Raw genomic sequence first — 23,199 nt, forward strand, 5'->3', positions numbered from 1 at the left:
GTTTGAAGGCAATAGCAGTAAAATAATCCTTCCATTGCTATTTACTGCAGTATAGTAGAATCTGTGTTTTATATTATTAATACAGCATAGTAGAACTTGTGTTTTTACACTGCTGTGGTTATTTAGTCACCTACCATGTGGACAGGCATTAAAAGATAGTGCTTTATCCTCATATCTGAAGTAAATGATCTGTCAGTCTCTAATGGGCCTGCTCCAGGGAAATACATTTTGTTTTACTACATCTCCAAAAAGCATATACTTAGCTTGAGAGCACACTCTTAGTTTAATGTTAGAGAAGGATGTTCATTACAGCCAAATGAGTCAGATATCTCAGTGCTAAACCAAAATAACATTTTCTATGGACTTTGGAGACATTTGATAGCATCCTTCAAAAGCTATTGTAGCAGTCTGAAGAATCATATAGCTCTTTTGCCAGTATTTCTGACAACAAAATTACTTAAAATTCTAGTTTTGACTGAAAATGATTACTGGGGTAATTGTATTTTCTATATTTGCCTTTTATTCTATGACACATTAATCTAGATAGCTGGAAAGGTATTTTCATGGCATGTGTGCCTGACTATGAGGATGATGTGAAAATGTTAAATGTTAGTCTGGGTCCACTAACCTCTTCAAGAAGGAGATGAATTGCACATCAACCTCTTCAAGAAGGAGATGAATTGCACAGAAGGAGCTCAGGAGTGTGGCTTGGCTCAGGATGAGACTCCTTGGTTGAGACATTTTAATATAAGTGTTTGCCAATGAGCCCTGTCCCCTCTGGTGACACCAGGGTGGTGGCAGTGGGGTCACACAGCCAAGGGACCCAGGGCTGGGTTCAGCCTCGTGAGCAGTGTCCCAGTTTTAAATCAGCAGGACCAAGGAATCTAACCTTGTTCTTTAAAACATTCCTTCAAAATGTTCCATATGCCTGGTTTGAAAGGTTTTTTGCCCAGGTTTTACCTTTTTCCTGGGAATTTAATAGGGACAAACAGTCAGCTGGGAGCAGGAGACAAGACACTCACCAGGGACATGAGGTCATCTCCAAGGATGACAGGGTTGACTTTTTTCAGCTGTCTGAAATCCTGGGACTTCTGAGATAAAGCATACAAGCCATGAATTTGAATTTTGTTGTTTAGTAGTTTTTAGTAGACTCAGTGGCATTTGAAAGTCCCTGAATGGAAGGTCATAGTAAACAATCTCATGCTTCCTTCTGGGCTCAAGTTCATGAATATATTTTATGCAAGTCCAAAATCTTTGGAGAGCCTCTCTCCAACACAGGCAAGGAGAAATAATGCAGCCACTCCCTGTGCAGCTAAAAAATAGAATAAAGGACTCAAAGTATAATGAAGAATATTTTCACAGGATTTGTTAGAAAGTATCTGTCACTCTTTGTCAGATGAGGTGGCACATGTTCACTAAAACTGTCCAGGGACTCTGCAAGTTTATTCTTCTTTTAAAGTTTATACTTCTTTTATTTATGTACTTGCTTGTGCACTTCTGAGCACAAGAGCCACACTGAACTTCACTCATACTTTTTCTTAAATGCACAAACTGTTTGAAACACTAATTATGGCTGTAAGCAATTTTGTTTCAATTTCTGTGAAGAAGTTTTTTTCCAATAGTTCTGGGGATGGTCATGTACAGGCAATGATTCAGCAAGAGAGAAATCAGGCAATTTCTGAGCACCTGCTGATGATAAACTTTAGTGGCATTTTAATTGTTTTATTTATTTAATTGTGAATGTGGCCTGAAAAAAAGATTTAATTAGAAACCAGGGTGCAATTGCAACTCCACCAAAGGCTGCAGTCTTTGGCATTGACATTGGCAGGACTAGGAGACCATAAAATTGTTTAGAGACCTATAACCTTCAAACCTGCCTGCATGGGCTGGCTGCCCTCCCCTGATAACAGCTTCTTTGGGTTGCATTTTTCTTTCCAGTCCTATTTGCCCATTGTTTTAGATGACCTCAGTCTGAAGCTAAAGACTCACTCTCTTAAAAGGTGGGGATGATGAAAACCTGGCACCATTTTTCTTTTACTACTCCCTTGCTTTAATCCTGCATGATAAGCCAGTAATGATTCTTACATGTAGTTAATAGGAGGTTTGAAAAGAGATTTTTATTTTAAAAACAGAGTTCAGAAGAACTTATAAACAGGACCCACTTCTTCACTCTGTAATGCCCTTTTGCCATGCAATTATCCCATAATTAAACTAATTCTAGCCTAAAGACAGAGGATGCATCAGAAATTGGACCCAGAGTTCCATAACTCAAATACTCAAATTCATCTGCCAGAGATAAAAAAGAAGCTCCTGGCTACAAAGAATCTTTTTGGTGTTTAAATGAAGAGTTCCCATTTCACCCAGTGGAGGGGATCTGTACCCAGAGACATTGGATCCTCTCCAGTGGTTGACCCTGATTTTTGGTGCTTCAGAGATGGCCAAAGGTGTGGTGCACCCAGCCACAGAAGAGGATGAGGACAGGGATGAGGATGAAGATCAGCATTGCCCCAGGGGCTGAGTGTGTCAGGAGATGGAAGGAGATCTTCCCCCTGTGTCCTAAAGAGGAGGTGTCTGCATTGTCCCATTAGAGTCAATGCACATTGGGTGTTTTCTTTGTTGAACTTAAACAAAGTGTTTAGCAAGGGATTAAAAGAATTCATGTCACACCTATCTGTTTATCAGAGCTATGGGCCTGTGACACAGAAAGTATTGGGACATTTCACTGAAAGAATAATTTGACAACACAGCAAAATCATTAATTCTGGGATCTGGGCAAAGGTGGGTCAGACACAGAGGGCAGGAGACTGCTGAGGAAGGGAAAATGCATCAGAGAATCAATTGGAAAGGATCCAGTTATTCAGATTAATTTGTTTCCTTTTTAAAACCTGAGGATGAACCAGAAAATCATAATTCTTATGGAAGTATAACTCTCAGTCAGAAATAAAACCGACATGCAAGGAATGTGCTTTGCCACTAATTTCTATGAGGAAATGTGTCCAAGAGCATGTGAGGCACTGCAGAAGAGCAGGAGGCTGGGAGTGTGTTGAGCACAGACAAAGCAGTGTGGAGCTGCAATGTGTGGTGCTGAAATGTGATGATTGTTTGCCTCGTGTTAATGTGTGGGTGGGTTTGGTGCAGCTGCACTTCTGTGCCCACTAATCTTTCATAAATTCCAGCTCACCCTAAATCAGATAATTTCTCTTTCAAACATTTGTCCTGGTGTGTGTTTGATCATGCAAATCCTCAAGGTCAGAGACACCTGTGCACTCCCCACCATCCTGCACACACCTTGTCTTCCCTTGTTTTGCCAGAGAAGTCTTAGGTGGCTGCAGATCCAGTGATTCTCAGGGATCCCTCTCCAAACACAACTGAATACACTCTACCTTTTTCTCTTTAATTGTTATTCTTTACACCAGGACTTTGTACTCCTCTCTAGGATCTACAGAAGCTCAGACTGCATTTAGCATTGTGCCCTCATCCATCCTGATTCTGCCAAACTCAGGATAAGCCCCTGAGGCACTCCTTGTTTTATTTCTCCTGACCATTTGCAGATGAGTTGAGTTGTGCAGCTCTGAGCTCCAGCACTGAACCCTCCAGGAGGTTCTGAGCCTCCAGCAGCCTCCCATTACCTTCCCTTTTCCAATAAAGCTAAAGTATTTGGTGGCATAACTTCCTCACATTTCACTATCCTCCACAACAAAAAGATTACCAACATTTGAGACGATACCCATATCCTTTAAAATGTATTAATGAAACATGAATTTGTTCAATACCTTTTTTCACCTACTGATTGCAGCTGTGTCTAGAATCCTCCTGTGGCAAAAACTTCCAAACATTCCATACCTGCTGCATAGTAAAAGTATTGTCTTTTACTAGCACTAAACTGATCTGTTATTTTCCAGGAGGTCTGTCCTGTTCTATTATTGTGGGATTCAATCAACAACAGTTGACAAAAGGTTTTGACAGTTCATATCACATGCAGAATACTTTAATTATGTGCCCAGTGTAGCTCCCTAAATTATAAAATCCTGTTCCAAGAGAATTTCAGTCTGTCTCTCCATTTACCCCCTGGGTAAGTCACCATCTCTGTCACAAAGTTCTGCCTCATTCATTCATGTGTTGCCTTTCCAGCAATGGAACATGCAAGCAGACTGTCTTGTATCATCAGCCCAGTGCTCAGTCTCACATCTGTCACCTGTGCCATGAACCTCTGTCCCCTGCAGCTCTGAATGAACCTCAAACTCTGCAGCACAATGCCTGCTCTCACTGGCAGAGACATATTGCTGGAATACATAATGCAGGAGGCACAGATATAGAAATGGAGGGTGAGCTCATTGCTACCTACCTCAGGAAAGGAAAACCTGTCCAGAAGAAGGTTTGCCTGAGCTATCACAGTCATTATTCAGTGAGGTTTCTGCTGTCATGAAAGACATTTGGAAATAATATAGAGTTTCGTGTTTCAGGCTCCAGAACAATGTCAGAAATAAATGAAACCATTATTTCATTGAGCTGCAACAAGCTGCAAATGGGCACATTTTAAAATACACTGAAAACATAAGCAGGGGAAAATAAAAGGCAAAAAGAACAGTTTGAACACCTAATAGAGCACTGACAAATCTGATAAATAGCAGAAAAGAATTAATCAGTAAAGAACAAAGGAGCAAAGGAACACAGAGTAAGAATAATGTGTTAGCTTATGGGAAATAAAAATGTTTATTCTTTTGCTGTGCCATAAGTCTCCATGCACAATCAGATTCCTGCTGGTTCAGTGTGGTTCAGTGCTTGGCATGTGCCAAGCAGAAAGTCAAGGGCTTTGATTAACACTGAACTGCAGAGGACCCAGAAAAGGCTGGCAATAATCTCCTTGTGGATTGCCCTGGATAAAGAAGGGTTAACAAAGCCCAGCCAAGGAAGGGCCCATCCAGGCACAGAAAATCCTGATATCACAGGACAGCTTCAGCAGAGGTTCAGCTTATTATTCAGTGCCAGCTAGCTGAGACTTGGAGTTAGCTTCATGTAGCCAGTCCTGTTGGTACAGTGCTCCTGTGTCCCACCACACGGACCACCTGAATCCCACCACATGGACCATCTTTCTGCCTTCCCTGGTAATCTGCTGTTCAACCTCTTCATGTAGTGGAGACTTCTCATGTGCCTCAGAGCTCTTGTTCACAAAAAGAATGCTCCCTTCAGGAGATGCTTGCTTGCCACATGCGGTGTTTGATTTTCCTTCTGCTGAGTCTCTTCTATCTCTGGAGGGAAGTTCCAGTCACCCACTAAAAGTCAATCACCATGTTCACCTGGGAGCTCTGTGTCAAAGAGTTCTGCAGGAGATCCTCTCCTTCATAAATAATTCAGTGAGATAAGCATTTGTAAGGCAGCAGAAAAAGACAGCAGTTAGATGCTGTTCAGCAGTGTTTCCCCTGGAAGAACACAGAGGTTCTTCCAGCAGGACAAACAGGGTTTGTCACAGCAGTTCCAAAGGCTCCAAGTGCCTCAAGCAGCCAGCTGTATATGTGCATTTTGGCTTTGAAAATGGCAATTGACTTTATAGCCAAGGAACTCTCCTTGCTGCCTGTCCTCCCCCAGCTGAAAGGTGTCTGCTTTCCCAAGAGCAAGAAGCAAAGCTCAAACTTCCTCCAGTTTTCAGTGGGCTCTTTGTTTGCCTCAGCTTGCTGTCAAAGAGCACTTTCTATTTGCTGTGAATTCATTTACAGGGTGTTGGAGGGCTGAGCAATTCTAAATACAACCAATTAACACTAATGCACCCCTAATTTTGCTGCTTTTGCAGAATGAAGAGCCCGTTTTTTCCAGGGACGGTCGGAAGTTTTTCTTCGTCCGGGCCATTCCCCAGGGAGGACGTGGCCATTTCTACCACATTGCCATGTCATCCTCACAGGTAACTCCCTGCTGCTGCTTTGGGTCTCACCTGAGGCAGACAGCAATAAAAAATAGTGGCTGTGCTTGTAGCAATGAGATGGGGAGGTGCAGATGTAAAAAATTCTTGGGCTTAGAAGAAAACCTCCGATGATGCTTCATTTGGGCATAAGATAATGTGAATTTCCAAAGAAAAAGGTCAGTGGACTGTCTCTTTCCAAACATTATTATTGTTTTGGTTTGGTTTTTGTGATTTTGTGATTACTTAGCTGTAGTTAAGTGAATAAGTGACCCTGCCATAAAGGATTAAACAGAAGCATGTGGGCATCTGTATTAGAGGAAGGGGTTTGAAGTTGCTCTGGGTTGAATTCACTTCATTATCTTCAGTGGAGTCATGGTTAAGATGATTCAGACTCTCTGTTCTTTCTATGCCTGCAGATTCAGAGAAACGGCAGGTGTAGTGGTGGAAATTGCAGATGTTTGGTTTATTTTTCATGGACAATGGAGCCAGAAGAGCTCCCTTTTTCACAAGTTTTAACAATAAAGAAATCTACTTCTCTTTTCTTTCTGGCAGGTCAACAGTAGCAATGATGATTTACAGGCTATTACATCTGGAGATTGGGATGTGACAAAGATACTGGCATATGATGAAAAGAGGCAGAAAATGTAAGTAGACTTTGGCCTGGCAAATCAGACTTCCTTTGTTTAGCCCTGGGCTCTGGGTTGGTTACAAAGGTTCTGTGTATGCACTGAAACCTGTGAGCATGAGGAGCTGGGAACAAGAAGGCAGAAGCTGTCTCCATTTTGGCTTAACCTCTCACACCATTACACTTATCTTGTGTGATTTTGAATAATCTGCACAGTTCAAACCTCTCTTTCTATGACTGTTAAATATATTGTGCAGATGAGTAATTTCTCCTGCTGTAACTTCTGATATTACCCACTGTAGGAAAGCAGCCTGTTTTCATCAACCACTTAGTCAGTTTTGGAAAGAATCTTTTGTTGACCTGCAAAAATACCAATGCAGTGGAAAAAAAATTAGGTAGAATTAAGAAAAAAAAAAGAAAAACAAGAAAAACGAGAAAAACAAGAAAAACAACCCCACCCTTCTTCACACTTGCTCTTTATGCTTTTAAAATAAGTTCTGTAAACATTCACTTTTTCAAATACACTTCAAAAAATTACATAAGAAAATATTTAGACAGCTTCTGGAATCAAATAACAGATTCCTTTCCTGAAAAACTTTTGGGTGGATACAAGGTTCTCAGCTCTCAGTTACTTAAGGGCACTGAACAGTGGAGTAAACAGTCTCTGGAATATGATAAACTTTGAGTGATCATTAAGAGCACAGTACTTCAGAACAATATAAAATCATAGAAATATAGAATCACAGAATGGCTTGGGCTGGAAGAGAATGAGCATCCAGTTCCAGCTCCCTGCCATGAGCAGGGACACTTTCCACTGGACCAGGTTCCCCGTCAAACCTGGTCTTGAACACTTCCAGGGGTGGCCTAAGTAGCAAATTAGCACCAAAGTCTTATTAGCATTTTAACTGGCCAGTCAAGCAGAAAATGCCAGACACAATTTGTAGACTCAAGATGTGTGCCCAGGCAAGTGCAGATCAGCAGGGATGAAAACCCTTCCTGGCATTGTTCACCCCATGGATGCTACATTAGCTCCTGTGCTCTAGCATTATCCACACAAAATGCATCTGGGGGTTTAAATCAGATTTCACAGGTGGGACTGAGGTTGGCCTCCTCCTGCAGCATCACTCTTTTACCTCCAGAAACTGCTACTGCACAGCTGAGCTTGTGTTGATTATCCAGAGAGGAGCTCAGCACAGCACAAGGAGAACAAAGTGTTCTTCAGCTTCAGGCTCTGCTTCCCATCAAATGCTGAGTAGATGTCTAACTTTCTTTTCCAAAGAAAATAATGTGGGCAGAAAAGTAAAAACTTCCCCTAGATGAGAGAAGAAAGATCTTTAAAAGAAATTCTGAGCCATGAATCTTGAGCTAAAAAGGTGGATGTCTTCCATTTAATCACTTGATCCTTTTTTGATCCACTGACACGACGAGGGTAGGACCCAAAGTTTTCCATGTTTGTTTTAATTGCAGTGCAGTATGCAATTACTTCCTTGAGCCTCTCAGTGATATGTCCCTCAGTATCCTTTCCTAGTTCAGTTTAAACTTCCCTTGCTTTTACAAGATCATGAAAATGGCAGTATGAATGAAGATGTTGCATGAGACACTTCTAAACACCCTTCTAAAGGTGCAATTCACTTTTATTTTCCCCCTCCAGCTATTTCCACAGCACAGAAGATTCACCAAGAAGAAGACATTTATACAGGTTTGTGCTTTACTAACTTCATATTCAGAATTTCCCATTTCTTCAGTTTTACACGAATCATAAGCAATTGCAGTAGGAGCAGTTTCTTAAGTTTTTTTTCTTTAATAGCATTGCAAGATCTGTCAGTGTGTCACTGGAAGAAACAGTGTAACCATAGCAATCAAAATGCTTGACACTTGGAAATGTTTTACATTTAGCAATTTTCTCATATCAATTCAAATTTTAAATTGTGTCAAGACTGACTATCACAAAAACATAGTTCACAATACAACTGCTTAGCACTTGAAGGAATTCAGAAATACATAAAATAATGGTATAGACTTTATACTTTATAGTCTTTATACTTTTCAAAAGAGGTTTTAAGAAATTTCATAGTAGCTCACCTCTTCATGAAACTGAAAAGAATTAACAACATTTTATGTTTACAAACCCCTTTTTGCAGTTCCAGAAGATTTTAGCATTGTCCCTAAGTATATGATGAGTAAAAAGCTGGTTTTACAGCAAGCTATTGGTAGTGTTGCCGTTGTGAAATATTGTGGAAGCAGATTACAGAGTGAAGGAAACACAAACTTTTAAACAAACATTTTGGAATCATTATTCCACTTGGCCTGTTTTTCTTCTCAGTCACGATGCTGCCATCACAATACCTGCAATGAAGGGCAGAGTTGGTGAAGGCATCAGTGGACAAGGGACAGTCAGTAAATTTTCCTTCTCTCACATATAGAGAGAAAGACATCACATCTTTTTGTTCCTCAGTGGGAAGGAAAGTAGAGCAAAGTAAATTACCTGTGATTGAATATTTTTTCCTTTAAAGACCTATATGTCTGTTCACTGCACTCCACAGTTTTTTGAGTGTTTATTTTCTTGAAAAAAATTCTAAAATTATATTAACCTTTCATTTCTTTTGAAATGAGAAGAAAGCCTCACTTGAGAAACAGAGTCCAGGCAGAGTTCAAGAGCTGCTGGCATGAGTGAAAGCACTCCCACTCTTCCTTGTCAGCATCCATCTCACCCTGGTGCCTCATCAGCCTCATCTCCCCACACAGACAACAGAGAAAGAGCAGATGAAGACCTGTTCAGGGGTTTTCCCCTTCCTTTTTTTGTGTTTGATTTAGTAGATTTCATTAGGATTGTAGTCAGAGATAAAATCTGAGCCTAAACAAGAGCCCATGATTACTCATTTCAGTCTCCGTGATCCTAAAAAGGTTGCTCAGCCTCATCTCTTGAAATGGTAGCAAGAAACACTCCTCTCCTTTCCAGTAATACTAGAAAGATCTCTTGGTTAATATTCTAGAGGTTTAAAAATGCTATTGATTAATATTTGCTAGTAATCTGTAATTCTTCAACATTCAGTGGACTCTCAGCAGCAAACTTGTGAGCAAATGGACAGGCCACATTACCTTCTTCAACAACAGATCCCTAAACACAATCCTTTCTTTCTTCTTGGGGGTTTTAAGAGCAGAGGTTTTGTTTATTTAAACCTGTAAAAAGGGCTTTGGCCTCTGATGAAGCAGCTAGCAAATCAGACCAGTGGTGAAACCAATAAGAAACTTAGAGAAAGCAATTCTAGCTCTTAACTGTCCGTTATAATATAAATAAGTGTTGAAACATTGCTCCTTTGTTTCATGCCTTCATCCACCAAATTATTACTTCCTCTTGTGAAATTGCAACCATCATTTTCTTTTAAAAACTGTGCCTTCCTTCATAACCACCTGACCTTGCAAAATGACATCAGTATCCATTTATATATTCTCTATTCAAGCAGGAGGGGAAAAATCCATCATTGCTATTTAAACTCAACCAAATGGAAATACTTTGTCTCTTACTAATGTTGGACACATTAGATTTATATTCTTGTTCTAAAGAAAGGTTCAAGTAATGTTGCTTTCAAATAACATTTGCTCAGTGACCTTCATGGAATTGTATTAACTTTTTCAGTGCAAGCACAAACGGGAACTTCAACAGGAGGTGCCTGTCCTGTGATCTGATTGAAAACTGCACTTATTTCAGTGCATCCTTCAGCCACAATCTGGAATACTTCCTGCTGACATGTGAAGGTATGTGCTGGGTTCTGTCACTGCAATTGTTGTGCCTCAGGGGCAGGATTTAGAGCCAGCACTGTCATCTTCAGATATTCTGTGTACCTGAGGTCAGCTTTGAAAGACTTGCCATGAATATGTTGCATTTAAAGCTTTACTCTTGACATTTTTCTTTTCTTTTATATTTTTACTTGTAAAAATATATTTATTTGCTAGAAAGCAAATATTTACAACCTTTTTCTGTGTATACATGCACAGAAGGTAGAGGTAGATTTCCCCAGCCACCACCAGCATCCTTAAACAGCAAAACCTGTAGGATATAAAACATCAAAAAATTTATGAGAGAGAGGCCAGCAAGGTGGGGTTGACTGTGGGTGACTGGGTCTAAGTTCCAGATATATCAACCAATACTGTGAAAAGAGGGATTTAAAGTAGGTCACAATGAGAAGACAATTTGCCAAAAGGCATCTTACAGAAATTTTCCTGATGGACAATGTGAGTACAGAATATCTGGTGTATCTTCCCTGCTCCTCCATCATAGATCTGCTTTAACTTGGCATAATCTGCAGGTCCAACAGGGATTTCCTATTCTGAAAATGCCTGAGAGTATCCAAGATGCATTTCAGGAGAAGAGTCATTGAAGTTTTCTTCAACTCCAGTCAAGACTAAATGCAGAACTCCACTAAAACTTAATCTATATAATTTAATTCTGCTTAATTAGCCAAAATTGCACACAAAATGCATGCACACCAGTCATCTGCTCCTGGGATTGAAGCTGCTCAAATGGCTGCATGTCCTCTGCAGAGAGACCTGGAATGGTTGGAAGGATGGGCAGAGTCTAACAAGATGAAGTTTAATAAATCCAAGTGCCCAGTCCTGCATTTTAGCCACAATAACCCCTGCAGTGTTATAGGCTGGGGATGGTGTGGCTGGACAGTGCCCAGGCACAAAGGGACCTGGGGGTGCTGGTTGACAGTGAACATGAGCCAGCAGTGTGCCCTGGTGGCCAAGGCCGGTGGCATCCTGGCCTGGATCAGGAATGGTGTGGCCAGCAGGAGCAGGGAGGTCATTCTGCCCCTGTACTTGGCACTGCTGAGGTCCCACCTCGAGTTCTGTGTCCAGTTCTGGCCCCTCAGTTTGGGAAGGATGTTGAGATGTTTGAGTGCATCCAGAGGAGGCAACGAGGGTGGAGAGGGGCTGGGAACACAAACCCTGTGAGGAACCACTGAGGTTGTTCAGCCTGGAGAAAAGGAGACTCAGGGGTGCCCTCATCACTCTCTGCATCTCCTGAAAGGTGCCTGTGCTCAGCTGGCCCTGGGCTCTTTCTCCAGCAGCACTGACACAACCAGAGCACACAGCCTCAAGCTGCACCAAGGGAAATACAGGTTGGATATTAGAAAAAAGTTTTTCTCATGGAAACAGTGATAAAGTTCTGGAATGGCTGCCTGGGGAGGTGGTGGAGTCACCATTCCTGGGTGTGTTTCACAAAGCCTGGATGTGGCACTGGGTGCCAGGGTTCAGTTGGGGTGTTGGGGCTGGGTTGTACTCGATGACCTTGAAGGTCTCTTCCGATCTTGTGATTCTGTGGATTCTGTGAAAAGGCATGAAAAGCAAACAAGAAATTTCTTATTTTCAACAGCTCAGGAGAGAAGTGAGTAGGTTTTGAAGGGATATTAGGAAGGAATTCTTTACTGTGAGCAAGATGATGGCCTGGCACAGGCTGCCCAGAAAAGTCATGGATGCCCCATCCCTGGAAGTGTTCAAGGCCAGGTTGGATGGAACTCTGATCAATTTGGGATGGTGGTGTCCCTCACATGGGACAGCAGTGGGCTCTCTGGTGATGCAGGGGCTGCCCCTTCTCTGACTGCCAGGTAACCACTGCTGCCACTGTTTGTGGTGAGCACCAAGGGTAAGTAAGGAATATTTGAGATGGTAAAATGGGAAATGATCAAGATAAAGTGGAGAAGTAGAACCATTTGTATAAAGTAAAATACCTGGACTAGGACAATTGTAAAAACATGTTTTTTCACCTGGAAGGGAATGATAGGTTGCATGTCAGAGGCATAACATAACACAGTACAGAAAAATAGCATTAACAGGGCAATACACTAATTGATTTAATGGACTAATTAATTTAATGCACTTACCTGTAAATCTGAATTTATAGTTATGGCAGACATATGCACAGAAGTGTCATTTGTCAATAAACATTCAGTTCTCTAGTAAATATTATGTTTACTAAGTTCTTCCTTTTAAAAGAAAAACCTTGTTTATTTTTCTTCTTGTTTTCATTTCAAGAACAGCTGTCAGGAGCTACCAGAGACAATGTCCATTTCCTTTGCACCAAGATAATTGTTTTACTGTAATTAGAAGCATTTGTGAATAACAAGATTAAGGTTTCTGAAGGGCCTTATCAACAATTATGAGGTGATTTGTTTTTGATTACATTATATCTCATCCACAAAAACCTGCAGTGATACCTGAAGAGATTAATTAGTTTTATTAGTGTGTACATTAATCCAGTACACAAGATAATGATTTTGCATAATAAACTATGGGTCTGATTCTCAGCTGCTGTAAACAATAACTCAATTATAAGGTCATTAGGATTGGATATATTTACATCTGCTGAATATATCTTTGTCTGAATTTTAGTTATTTGGGACTAAATTCTCAAATCTCACTGTAGCACAAATACAGCACAGATTCATCTGTGGAGCTCATCTCAGTGTCTCCATTCAGAAAACTTAAAAAAAAAATATGCATGCATGAGAAAGTACAGAAATCTTTGTAGAATTTCCATTTTCAGTGATTTTATAAAAATATCAGTCTATTGCATTTGGTGGAGTTATTCCTATTTATATGACTGAAAGTGAGAGGTCTTTCAACCTATTTGCTTTCAAGCAGTTTGTGGGAACCACATTTCTTTTTGGCATTTTTCATGTAGGATCCATCTAATTCAGATGGGTGCTGTGGGTGCACTTGCACCAGGGACAGCTCCCTCTGCTTCCTGTTGCAGCTGATGTGAGCCAGGTCAGTAGAAACCTCTGTTCTGGATGAAGCACAAATGTCTGGATAAAAACATCATCCTGTCAGACTTTGGTGATATAAATAGGTTCTGTGGTTTCTTGGAGAATCACCTGGATCCACTCAGAGGACAATTCCTCCTGCACAGCTCCTCAGACTGCTTAGCCACAGCTTGGCCATGCCTCAGCTCCTTTGGATGTTGGGTCATTGCTCACAAGCATTCATGCTCTGGTATGGTTTAGATTAACAGGAAATCTAATTTATTCATATGCACGTATAACACAAAAAAGGAAAAGCTCCTTTGTCACAGACATCTTTTATGAAAAATCCTTTCCTTAGGATTTTTCCTCCTGAGAAGCTGAGAGGCCTCAGGAACAAAATGTAACCAATGGTTATCTGCTGCTGTGGAATGCAACAGGTGCATCTGTGATTGGTCTGATGTGGTTGTTTCTAATTAATGGCCAATCACAGCCCAGCTGGCTTGGACTTCCTGTCCAAGACACAAGCTTTTGTTATTATTCTGTCTTTTTCTATTCTTAGTTAGCCTTCTGAGGAAATCCTTTCTTCTATTCTTTTAGTATAGTTTTAATAGAATATATATCATAAAATAATAAATCAAGCCTTCTGAAACATGGAGTCAGATCCTCATCTCTTCCCTCATCCTTGGACCCCTGTGAGCACCGTCACATTCCTTGAACAAGGATCTCTCAAGGGACCCTGCAGATCCTGTAGCTGATCCAGCAGACAGAACAAGCCCACCAGGGTGAACAAGAGTTTGTCTTGTTCCTCAAGGGCTTCTGCCAGGAGTTCCCATCTCTGCTTCCCCCAAAAATCCCCCCAGTTGGAGCCAATGTTCAAGACCAGGCAGTGGCAGACAGTACCTGTGGCTGTTTAGTGCTTTCTTCTCCATAACATGTCTAACATGCATAAATTTGTATCTAGATAGGTATCAAATACATAAATCTCCATAATATGTATAAAATGCATCAATATGTATAAAAGCACCCAGAGCTCAGGTCTTGCTGTCTGCTCTGTGGCTGTGACATAAAAATGAGTGTCCATAGCAATCACTGGTGTACCCAATGTCAGCCTCATATGTATCTTTGGAGGTAGCTAAATTAAATTATTTTCCTGTGATCAAGCCTGTAATAGCTGAAAAATCTGTATTTTCTCAGCCACATGGGCAAACTTTTATGGCTTGAAAGCAATTTCTGTACTGACAGAGAATAACCACCACCACACCTCAGTTTCATTCTATCCCTTCTTTTGTGACCTTTTGTTGCAAATTTCTTTGTGTCTAGAGCCACAGACATGACTGTGGCTCAGCTGAACTTCTTTACAATGGATGGCAAGGTTTTTAAGATTTAAGCAATCAATCAATGCTTATAAAATACTTTGTGATACTTAAATGAAAGGCAAGGTTAAGGGAAAATATCTTCCTCAAAAGGACCCCCAAAAAAACAAGAAAGGTCTGGCATTGCTCATTTGATCCCAAAGGTCAAAGCTGGAAGTTTTCTACTCACTCTTTTGATGCTTGAAAGGCAACATATAATTTCCTTAAAAGATTTTTTGCTGTCCTGCAGAATACATTTAACAGCCTTGCAAGCTGGCACAGGCTGAAATGAGAGCAGCTGCTGCAATAGGAGGTAACCTCTCTTGAAAGAGGGCAGTGTAATGCTTGCTGTCAGGAGGCAACATTTATTGCAATCAGTCAGTCCCAGAAGGCTAGTTACCTTATTTTTCATCTAATTTTATATGCTCATGATTGAATTACTGTAGCAGGATTTAAGGAAACATGATGCTTTGCAGACTGCTGTTAGATTATCTCCTCTAGACATGGTTGAAAAAGCAGTATCTGCTTGACCAAGGTCACTCCTACTGTCATTTTCACCATAAAATATGGGTTTACACTTCTGCCTCTTCTCATAAACCAGCACAGGCATATCCACTGGTTCCCTCCAAGATAAACAGAAATAAAATCTGAATGGAAGTGGTTTGCTATTTTACACATAAATTTAACTGAGGTTGGATTTTTCTCATCTGAAATGGGATGTAAATTTTAATTTCATTGAGAAAAGGATAAGAAGCTGCAAATTTTGGCTATGGGAAGCAATTTATTCCTGTTTCTTGAGTGGGACTCAGACATGTAGGGTGCAAGCTTGAATGACACCAGCCAATAAAGCCCTAAAGCCCATTTTTAGGTGATAGCTCCTTCTCTGGAAGGATGAAGCCCTAACAACTACTGCCCCTGTAGTGAACTGTGCAGTGTTTTAGTATTTCCACTGTAGATGGGGTCACTTTGTCTTCAGTGGCTCCTTCTGTCTCTCCCCAGAGTTACCAGCCAGCACTAATGAAACTCAACTCCCAATGAGGCTGCTCATGGGGAAAGCAAGGGAAGCAGCCCCTCCTGGCACAGCACAGTTGGTGCTCTGGCACTCAGCTGTTTTGGCTGCAGTGTCTTCACTGACATAAAAAAACCTGTGAGATCACAGAGACTTTCAGTTGGACTCACAGAGCTGGCAAATGTCTCCTTGGAGCCTGGAGTTCATGTCCCTGACATTACAGACTGTGGCATCAAAGCATCCTTTACATCACTTGGTCCTCTTCCATCAGCTGACCTCATCCATAAGCTCATCCTGGCCCTAGGTTTTGTGTGGTTTTCCCCACAAAGAGTTAATGCCTTCTGAGGCAAGAGGACTAGAGGGGAAGACCCTGGCCTGTGCATATATCTCTGCAATTAATGACATTTAATACAAAATAAAAATGAGGGGGGTGGAGGGCAGAGGCTTTCTTGGGATGCCTACCAGCCTGCTAATCAAAGGTCTCCATAATCATGTCTTATCAAGAAGGGATTAATCATATTTAGGGATGTCACAAAGAAAATTGGAGGGGAGAGGACTGTAACGAGGGCTAAGGGGAGGTTTGTCTCCTGCTTGGCATGGTTGCTGAGGATAGAGAAGTGCCTTGGCCACTACACTGTGTGTTATTCTTCAACCAGTGACCAGTTAGGGAAGAAACAGCTTTCACTTTGAGGAGGGACAGCAGTGTAACTGAACAGGGAACTATCTTCTTCTATGATAGCTCCTCTTCCAGGTACAGTAAGATTGTTTTGTTCCAAAATGCCATAAAACCACTATTATTTATCCTGTCTCTTTGAATATTATCTCTGCTGGAAGCTGTGTCTGTGGCTCACTGGCGGCCTTTATTGTCAGTCTTGTGCAGGCCAAATGACTTTAAAGCTGTCTCTCTCTTTGGAGAGAAGAAAACAGATTCTTGTAAGAAAAAATGTTAAAATATTGTCACCTGATTTGACTCCTCTCTGGCACAGTGGTTCTCAGCAGCTTAGCCTAGATGCTGTAGATCAGTAATGACAGGTAACAGAAATGAAGTCATTTCTGCCTTTCCTAGCAGGCAACTCTGCAGCTGTGGAGCAAAATGTTATGTTGTAACTGAGCTGTGCTTGATAAAATACCTAAAGAACAAGTACAAAAGGAATTTGTCTGGGTATATCTGCTTTTCCCCATTGTGACAACAACTCTGTCACTGCAGTGCTGGCCCTGAGGCACTGAGGGGTGCCTATAGGCCTGGGAAATCTTTAAAATCCTAAAAAGAGGATTTATTGTTCTTACATCTTGCCAGAAAAAATCTTGTTTCAATCCCATTCACAGATAAGAAGTGGCACAAAAGCACTGATTAGAAAAAACTCTGCAATTTAAGGATCTCCTCTGAGAGTGATTCATACTAATGAAGGAGCAGCACAACCAAATTAGCAATGATCTGAGTCAAGTTTCTCATGCCATTGGACATTCATTCATTCTGTCTGTGCTTTTATGAGTTTTAAAGACAAGTGCTGCAAGATTTTTTTCTTTACAGGCAGCAGGTAGCTATAAACTTCTCAGCTCCTTAAACTGTTTCTTGAGAATTTAATTATCTTCTTTCCTCCCTCTTAGTGAAACTTGGAAACACCATCTGGAGATGGGAACACTTAGGAGCATCACTTGCTCTTTTCACTTAATAGGTTTATGCTGAGCCTTGAAAAGTCCTTTTGTTGTTCCACATTGGTTTTATTTTCCAGAATTTTGCTGGGGTCAGGAAAGATTTTCACTACCAAGTTTCATGAAGTGATCTGGCTCTGCTTTGTGGCAGGTTGTCCTGACTTTGCTTTTAAACACATTTTAGCACCACAGAGCCCAGCGCGTGATTTAACAAGGTTCAGCCTTCCACTGTGGGGAGGTCTGAACCCCTGGTTTGGAATCCTCTTAGAATTTGGAATCCCAGGTTGTTCTACCCACTGGTGTGGACACAACACAAGATGACAGAAGTCTGAAATGTTTGGTGCTTCTGGAGTTTACCGTAGACAGAAATTTTTAGTGTGGGTGAGTCTAAGTCATGAAGTCCTTCGAGTGAAATCAGTGTTTTCTGATGAGAAATATGTGTTTTCTGATGGGAAATCAGTGTTTTCTGATGAGGGCTGCTTTAGGAGAAGCATTTGTGGTGTTGGGGCGAGGATCCAAACCCAGGTTTGTGTCCTTGAGCGGTGCCATCTCTCCAAACCCAGTCAGGGATTGCTCACCAGCATTTCTCCTGCTTTCTTTTAATAACATTGGAAGGTTTCTTACTAAAAATCACAGACCAGCAAGGGAACTTTTAATGGAGGCTGGAGGTGGTCAGAAAAGTGGGAAAACTGGGTCATTAATGCTCCCTTGTGTACAGCATAACCCATGAACAGTGTGAGAGAAGCTCAGCCAGCAGCTGGGTGGGTGGGAAAACCTTTGAAGCACCAGCTTCAGTATCAGCATCACTGCATGACTCAGCTCAAGATTTAAACCCCAGGATTTTTATTTTTTTTTTTTCTTAATGTCAGCAAACATAAAATTCTGAGCAATGTTTCTAGTATTGCGGCTATACTTCATGTCATTACTGCATAAAGATGTTGACCTTTTCTGAGGAGATTCATATTTTGGAAAACTTCCTAGTATTTTATTCTCTCATGGGATTACCAGCTGATTTAGACAGAAATGAATGTGTGCCATAGAAAAGATAAATTAAAATCAATAAATCACATGGATTTGTTGATGAATTTCACTAACAAAGTAACATTTTGTTTTGGTTTGCCCATTGACTTATGGATTCAGTCTGTTTCATCTGCACTTCTTGTAAGTGGCTTTGGGGAATTTTTTTACATGAAAATTGCTTAAAATATCACTCTTGTGGAAATTTTGAATGTAACATTCATCAAAAAAACAGGGTTTTCTACTCATAAAGACTTACTTTGTGAATAAAAGTGTCTGAATACTTTCTGCCTCAGGACAGAAGATCATGACATTTGTCTTTCACTGTGAATTAAACAAATCACATTTTTCTTCAGTTACTCCATCAAAATCAGGGGACCATGTCACAGAGACATTTTTGGCAGCAATTTTTACATTTATGGCTCCTTCAACAGAAAGAGCTTAATATTATTTAATATCTCAGGAAAATACTATACTGATATTTATCAGGATACAGAAAGGGGGAGTAGAAGTTTTATTGTTGGCAAAATAAATACTGCACTAAGTTTTTAATTTGAATTATGGAAAGGTGTGAGAATCCTTTCACAACCTTTCTCCAGATGATCATTTTCATGCTCTTACCAAGTGGGGAGCATAGGCACAGTGAGAACTGGGGGCTTGCCTATGGACACATCTGGAGTCAAGTATCATGACCCCCATTTCCATCTTCATATTGCAAGCCAGTACTCCAAGGAAAAGCAGCACAGACTCCTGGAACAGACCAGAAACACGACTCCTTCTGCAGCCTGTCTCCATTGTGGATGGTGGATAATTAACCCTCTTCAGGATTTTTGCAATAATGTACCCATCAGGGATGTGTCTGCCCAGCTCCTGCAATAAGAGGTTGGTTCATGCCTTCAGGCAGGAGAATAATGAACCTCTCTCTACATCTTCCTCAGTTCCTTCATTTAATCAGACCTTTTAACCTGTGCCATTTGGGCCAGACCTACCATCCCAGGAAAGCAATGGAAAATCTGGAGACAGCGATACTTTAACTAACCATGGACAAGCAAAATGTAAATCAACGATTCACAAAGCAGTTGTGCATAAAGCAGTGTTTTAAACCTCTCTGCATTGCCCATGTGTTGCCTTAAATATCACATAGAAATGTTGCATGTCACAGTCTCATCAATAACATCCCTGGAACCAGATTGTAATTAGCAGTTGTTATGCTCAGGTAAACATCAGTGCAAGCCATAATGGAAGCATACATTGGCTCTTCCCTGAATGCACTGGGCTATTTATGAACTGTAAAACAGCTCCATGTTTAGGCAAATTTATCTGCAAAAAGCAGGTGGATTGCTTCTTTGTTCCCCTTTCTGTTACAAAATAATCATGTTTTTTGGACAGTACTGTTGGATTCTCTAAATTTTGAATTGGATGTGGATGCCTATGATACATACACTTACAAACAGGTGGTTTTTACAACAGTTGCTTTAATTTGTTGACCCACATCCAAACATGGAGAATTCAAAGACACATTTGCTAACAGTGCTCTGAGAAGTCCTAACCAGCTGCCAAATGCTGGTTAGGACACATGGATTTGGTTTTTTTCTGCTGTCACAAGCTCCTTTAGAGAACTCAAGCAGGTTTTGTAATTCCAGCTTCCTGTGGGTGCTGTGAAAATGAAGTCCATTACTGACTGCCATGCTCAGGTGTGCAGTGACAATAAGGGGCACAGAGGCTCCTAGACAGATAAATTTCCAGAATGGTTTTGAAAGCTTCAGTGAATCTTCAGTCTATTCACTGCAGAGAAACCTTCCTAGCACAGCACCCCAGCCATCAGCATGCAGGAGAGCACTCCAGTGACAGGACCAGCATGTAAAAGTGATTAAATGGCCCTGGAGTGAGGAGCCAACAAGGCTCCTCAACAAGGCCGCAGACGTTCGCGCGGTGCCTCGTCTCAACAGCACCCCAAAAACGAGTCTGTAATTATACCACAGGCCTCAAAAAGTGCAGGGCCAGTCCTCCCAGGTGCTGCAGCATCAGAGGAGCCCTCTGTGTGCTGCAGGACAGGGCTCCAGCAAGCCCAGCCTCCCTTGCCCCCATTGCAGCACTCAGTGCCTTTAGAGACAGGCAGGGATCTCAAACCAGATTGGGGTTTGAGTTGTAGCAGCACTAAAAGCAGATATGGAAAATATAACAACCCATTTTGGCTTAAAGCACGTCATTCTGTGTTTTCACAGCACTGGGAGTGCATCAGGATCTGGGAAATCCAGTGTAGCTGCAAGGGGGAATATTTTCCTGTGGCTTTTATTCACTTGGAGGGTGCTCAGTAATGCATGTGTGTGCTACCTGCTTCTTGTGGGTGATATGGAGCTACTGAACTTAGAAGAAGAATTCTTAAAAGAATTTGCTTCTCAAATGCTACTGGGGTAATATTTCATTAGGAGAGTTTTCTACCCATGATGCCCAAATTAAAATAACAGAAACTCTTTTTCTTGGTTTTGAGAGATGAAGAAGCTGCAGTCCTATTTAATCTCCCCAGGTAACAAGTCCATGATGACTTGGAGCATCTCTGGCAGATAACCAGGGAAAGCTTGTGGTTGTGTGTACAAATATCTCACTCCAGGGCCTGAAATCAATATTAAATGCACAGGGAGGAAATACCTTCATTTAATCCCTACTTAAATTTAGTTAGGTAGAAAGCCTTCTGCCTGGCAAGATTTATGGATTTATGTCAACTAAAAATGTCATAAAACTGCCCATGGTCAAGGCAAAGCATCTTTGCAAGGCTCACTTCCTGCTGGAATTCAAGCAAATGCTTTCCAAGTGCAGCTGGTCCTGCTAAGAGGGCCAGAGCTTGGCAGGTGACCTTTGGCAAATATCATGATAAATTAAGTTGTTGAGATCTAAAGTGACTTAATTGGATGCTGAAATAACTATTAGCGCTGAAAATGGGTTTTATTAACCAAGTCAAGAGCCTATGGATATAAAAGTGCAGAAGGCACACCTAGGTTTAAACAAATGTGAAAAGCTGATACCTGGATTTTATTGCTGGAATATGCACCAGCTGGAAGCTACAGCTCCACATAGCCATGCCAGCAGCTCTGAAGACATCAGGCAAGGCTTTAAATATTTTCTTTACTGCTGACACCATAAACAATAACTGCCAGGTGGTGACTGGGAGGAGGAAACCCAGGGGAAGGTTGTTTCTGCTGCTGTCCCAACAGGTTGTGCCTCCCAGGGCCCCACTTCACCCTTCTGGGAAATGCAATAACCCCCTAGTAAGCTCCTTATTGTACCTTTCCTCAGTACATCTCAGAGGAACACAGCACTGCCTGTCCACAAGGACTGGAAGGCAAAGTCAGTGCAGATCCATTCTCTGTCCACCTCAGGGGCTTTTTCACCAACCTGCTGCCTGTGCCATAAACAGGCTCACTCTGAGCTGGGCCCAGGAACTGAATTAAATGAAAATTAAATGGATTTTTATTTTTTTTCTGCTGGGATCAGAAGTTCCAGAGGCTGTTCTGCTGTTTTACTGGATGATTTTACAAACATTTCTGATCTTGCAGGGAGTGGGACATGCTGGCATGAGACCAAAGTGCTGAGGTGGGGATGAGAATGGACAATTCTAAATTCATCTTAGTTTCTTAGGGAACCTCAATGAGGATTTCATCATCATGGAAACATGGAATACCCTGAGTTGGAAGGGACCCACAAGGATCACCAAAGTCATCCCCTGTCCCTGCACAGAACCACCCCAAGCATCATTTGGAAAATTTTTTATGGGCCACCTGATATCTACAGCCTATTACTGCTGCACTCCAGAGTAGAGTGGTATCTATATTCTATATCATTCAAAAATAAAACATGGTTTTCATCAGTCGACCCAGATGTACTGTTTTTTTATAAATCCCACAAAGTGCTATAGTATTCTTCAATATAAATTTTTGCTACTTGGTTCTTGATGTGCAGGTCTTGAGGGTTTGTGTTTCCTGAACAGCCTGAGCTGTCCTTGGCTGGGTTCTGAGTCTCCAGCAAGGGACAGAAAGCCAATATTTGCCAGTGTGTGCTCTGGGGGTCTGAACACTGTAGGGTCAGTCTGGGAGAGCAGGGCACCCAAGATACCCAAGACCTATCTTGGGTTAGAACCCAGGTGGTTCTATCCTTGTGTGACCACACAAACCAGGTATCCTGGCTTCAGTTCTATCCCAAAACACCCAAAATACCTGTCTAAACACTCCAGAAACACAGAGGCAATGCTCAAGCACAGCTGGATGTCCTGCAATGTGCTCAGGGCCCACAGGAAGCGGGTGTGCCCCAGCCACGTGCCTGCAGGTTGCCACCCAGCAGGATGCTAAACAAACGGGCACAGCAGCGTGCTGGGGCCTGGGGGGCATTCCCAGGGCTTGCTCACAGCCCAGGTCACTGGGGGACCGTTATCTGTTGTGACCAGAGTGGTTTCCCACACAAGGATGATTGCCACCACCCCGGGTTGTTGTATGCGCGGTGGCGGGCGGCTGTAATTAGCGCTTCCAGGCACACTGTGACCTTCTGGAACTTTTCCTGAGGCTTATGAAGCCTAAATTAGTTTCTGCTGTTTGAAAGCATGCACAGGCTTAATCTCTGGGCCCTATTTATATTATAATTACTATATAATTCACATTTGCATTCACTTGACTCCTTTTCTTACTTAACAGCCGAGGTTGGCTCTGGCTCCTCAAGCTCTTTGTGTGCAGTTCATGGGTCACAGATCCTGTGGGTGAAGGCAGGGTGGGGGATGCTCATTCTCACTCCCTCACATGCTGGGAGTGAACAGCAGGCTGGCATGAACACCCTCTTTGGCACAAACAGAAGGTACCACCAGAGGTTTTTCTGCAGGAAAAGAGAGGATGGTATTCTTGGTTTGGGAGTTGGGT

At 41.7% G+C, this 23,199-nt stretch overlaps 1 protein-coding gene across 1 annotated transcript in view; it reads left to right on the plus strand.

The window, feature by feature from the left end:
- DPP6 (dipeptidyl peptidase like 6) overlaps positions 1 to 23,199 on the plus strand; it is a 417,816-nt gene that overhangs the window by 368,210 nt on the left and 26,407 nt on the right. Inside the window, 4 exon segments of the mRNA XM_036398554.2 lie at positions 5,789 to 5,896; positions 6,449 to 6,540; positions 8,173 to 8,220; positions 10,159 to 10,277. Of these exon segments, the coding sequence (XP_036254447.1) occupies positions 5,789 to 5,896; positions 6,449 to 6,540; positions 8,173 to 8,220; positions 10,159 to 10,277 (367 nt within the window).

Source organism: Molothrus ater, chromosome 1, assembly GCF_012460135.2.
Source record: "Molothrus ater isolate BHLD 08-10-18 breed brown headed cowbird chromosome 1, BPBGC_Mater_1.1, whole genome shotgun sequence".
In the NCBI taxonomy this organism is placed as follows: domain Eukaryota; kingdom Metazoa; phylum Chordata; class Aves; order Passeriformes; family Icteridae; genus Molothrus; species Molothrus ater.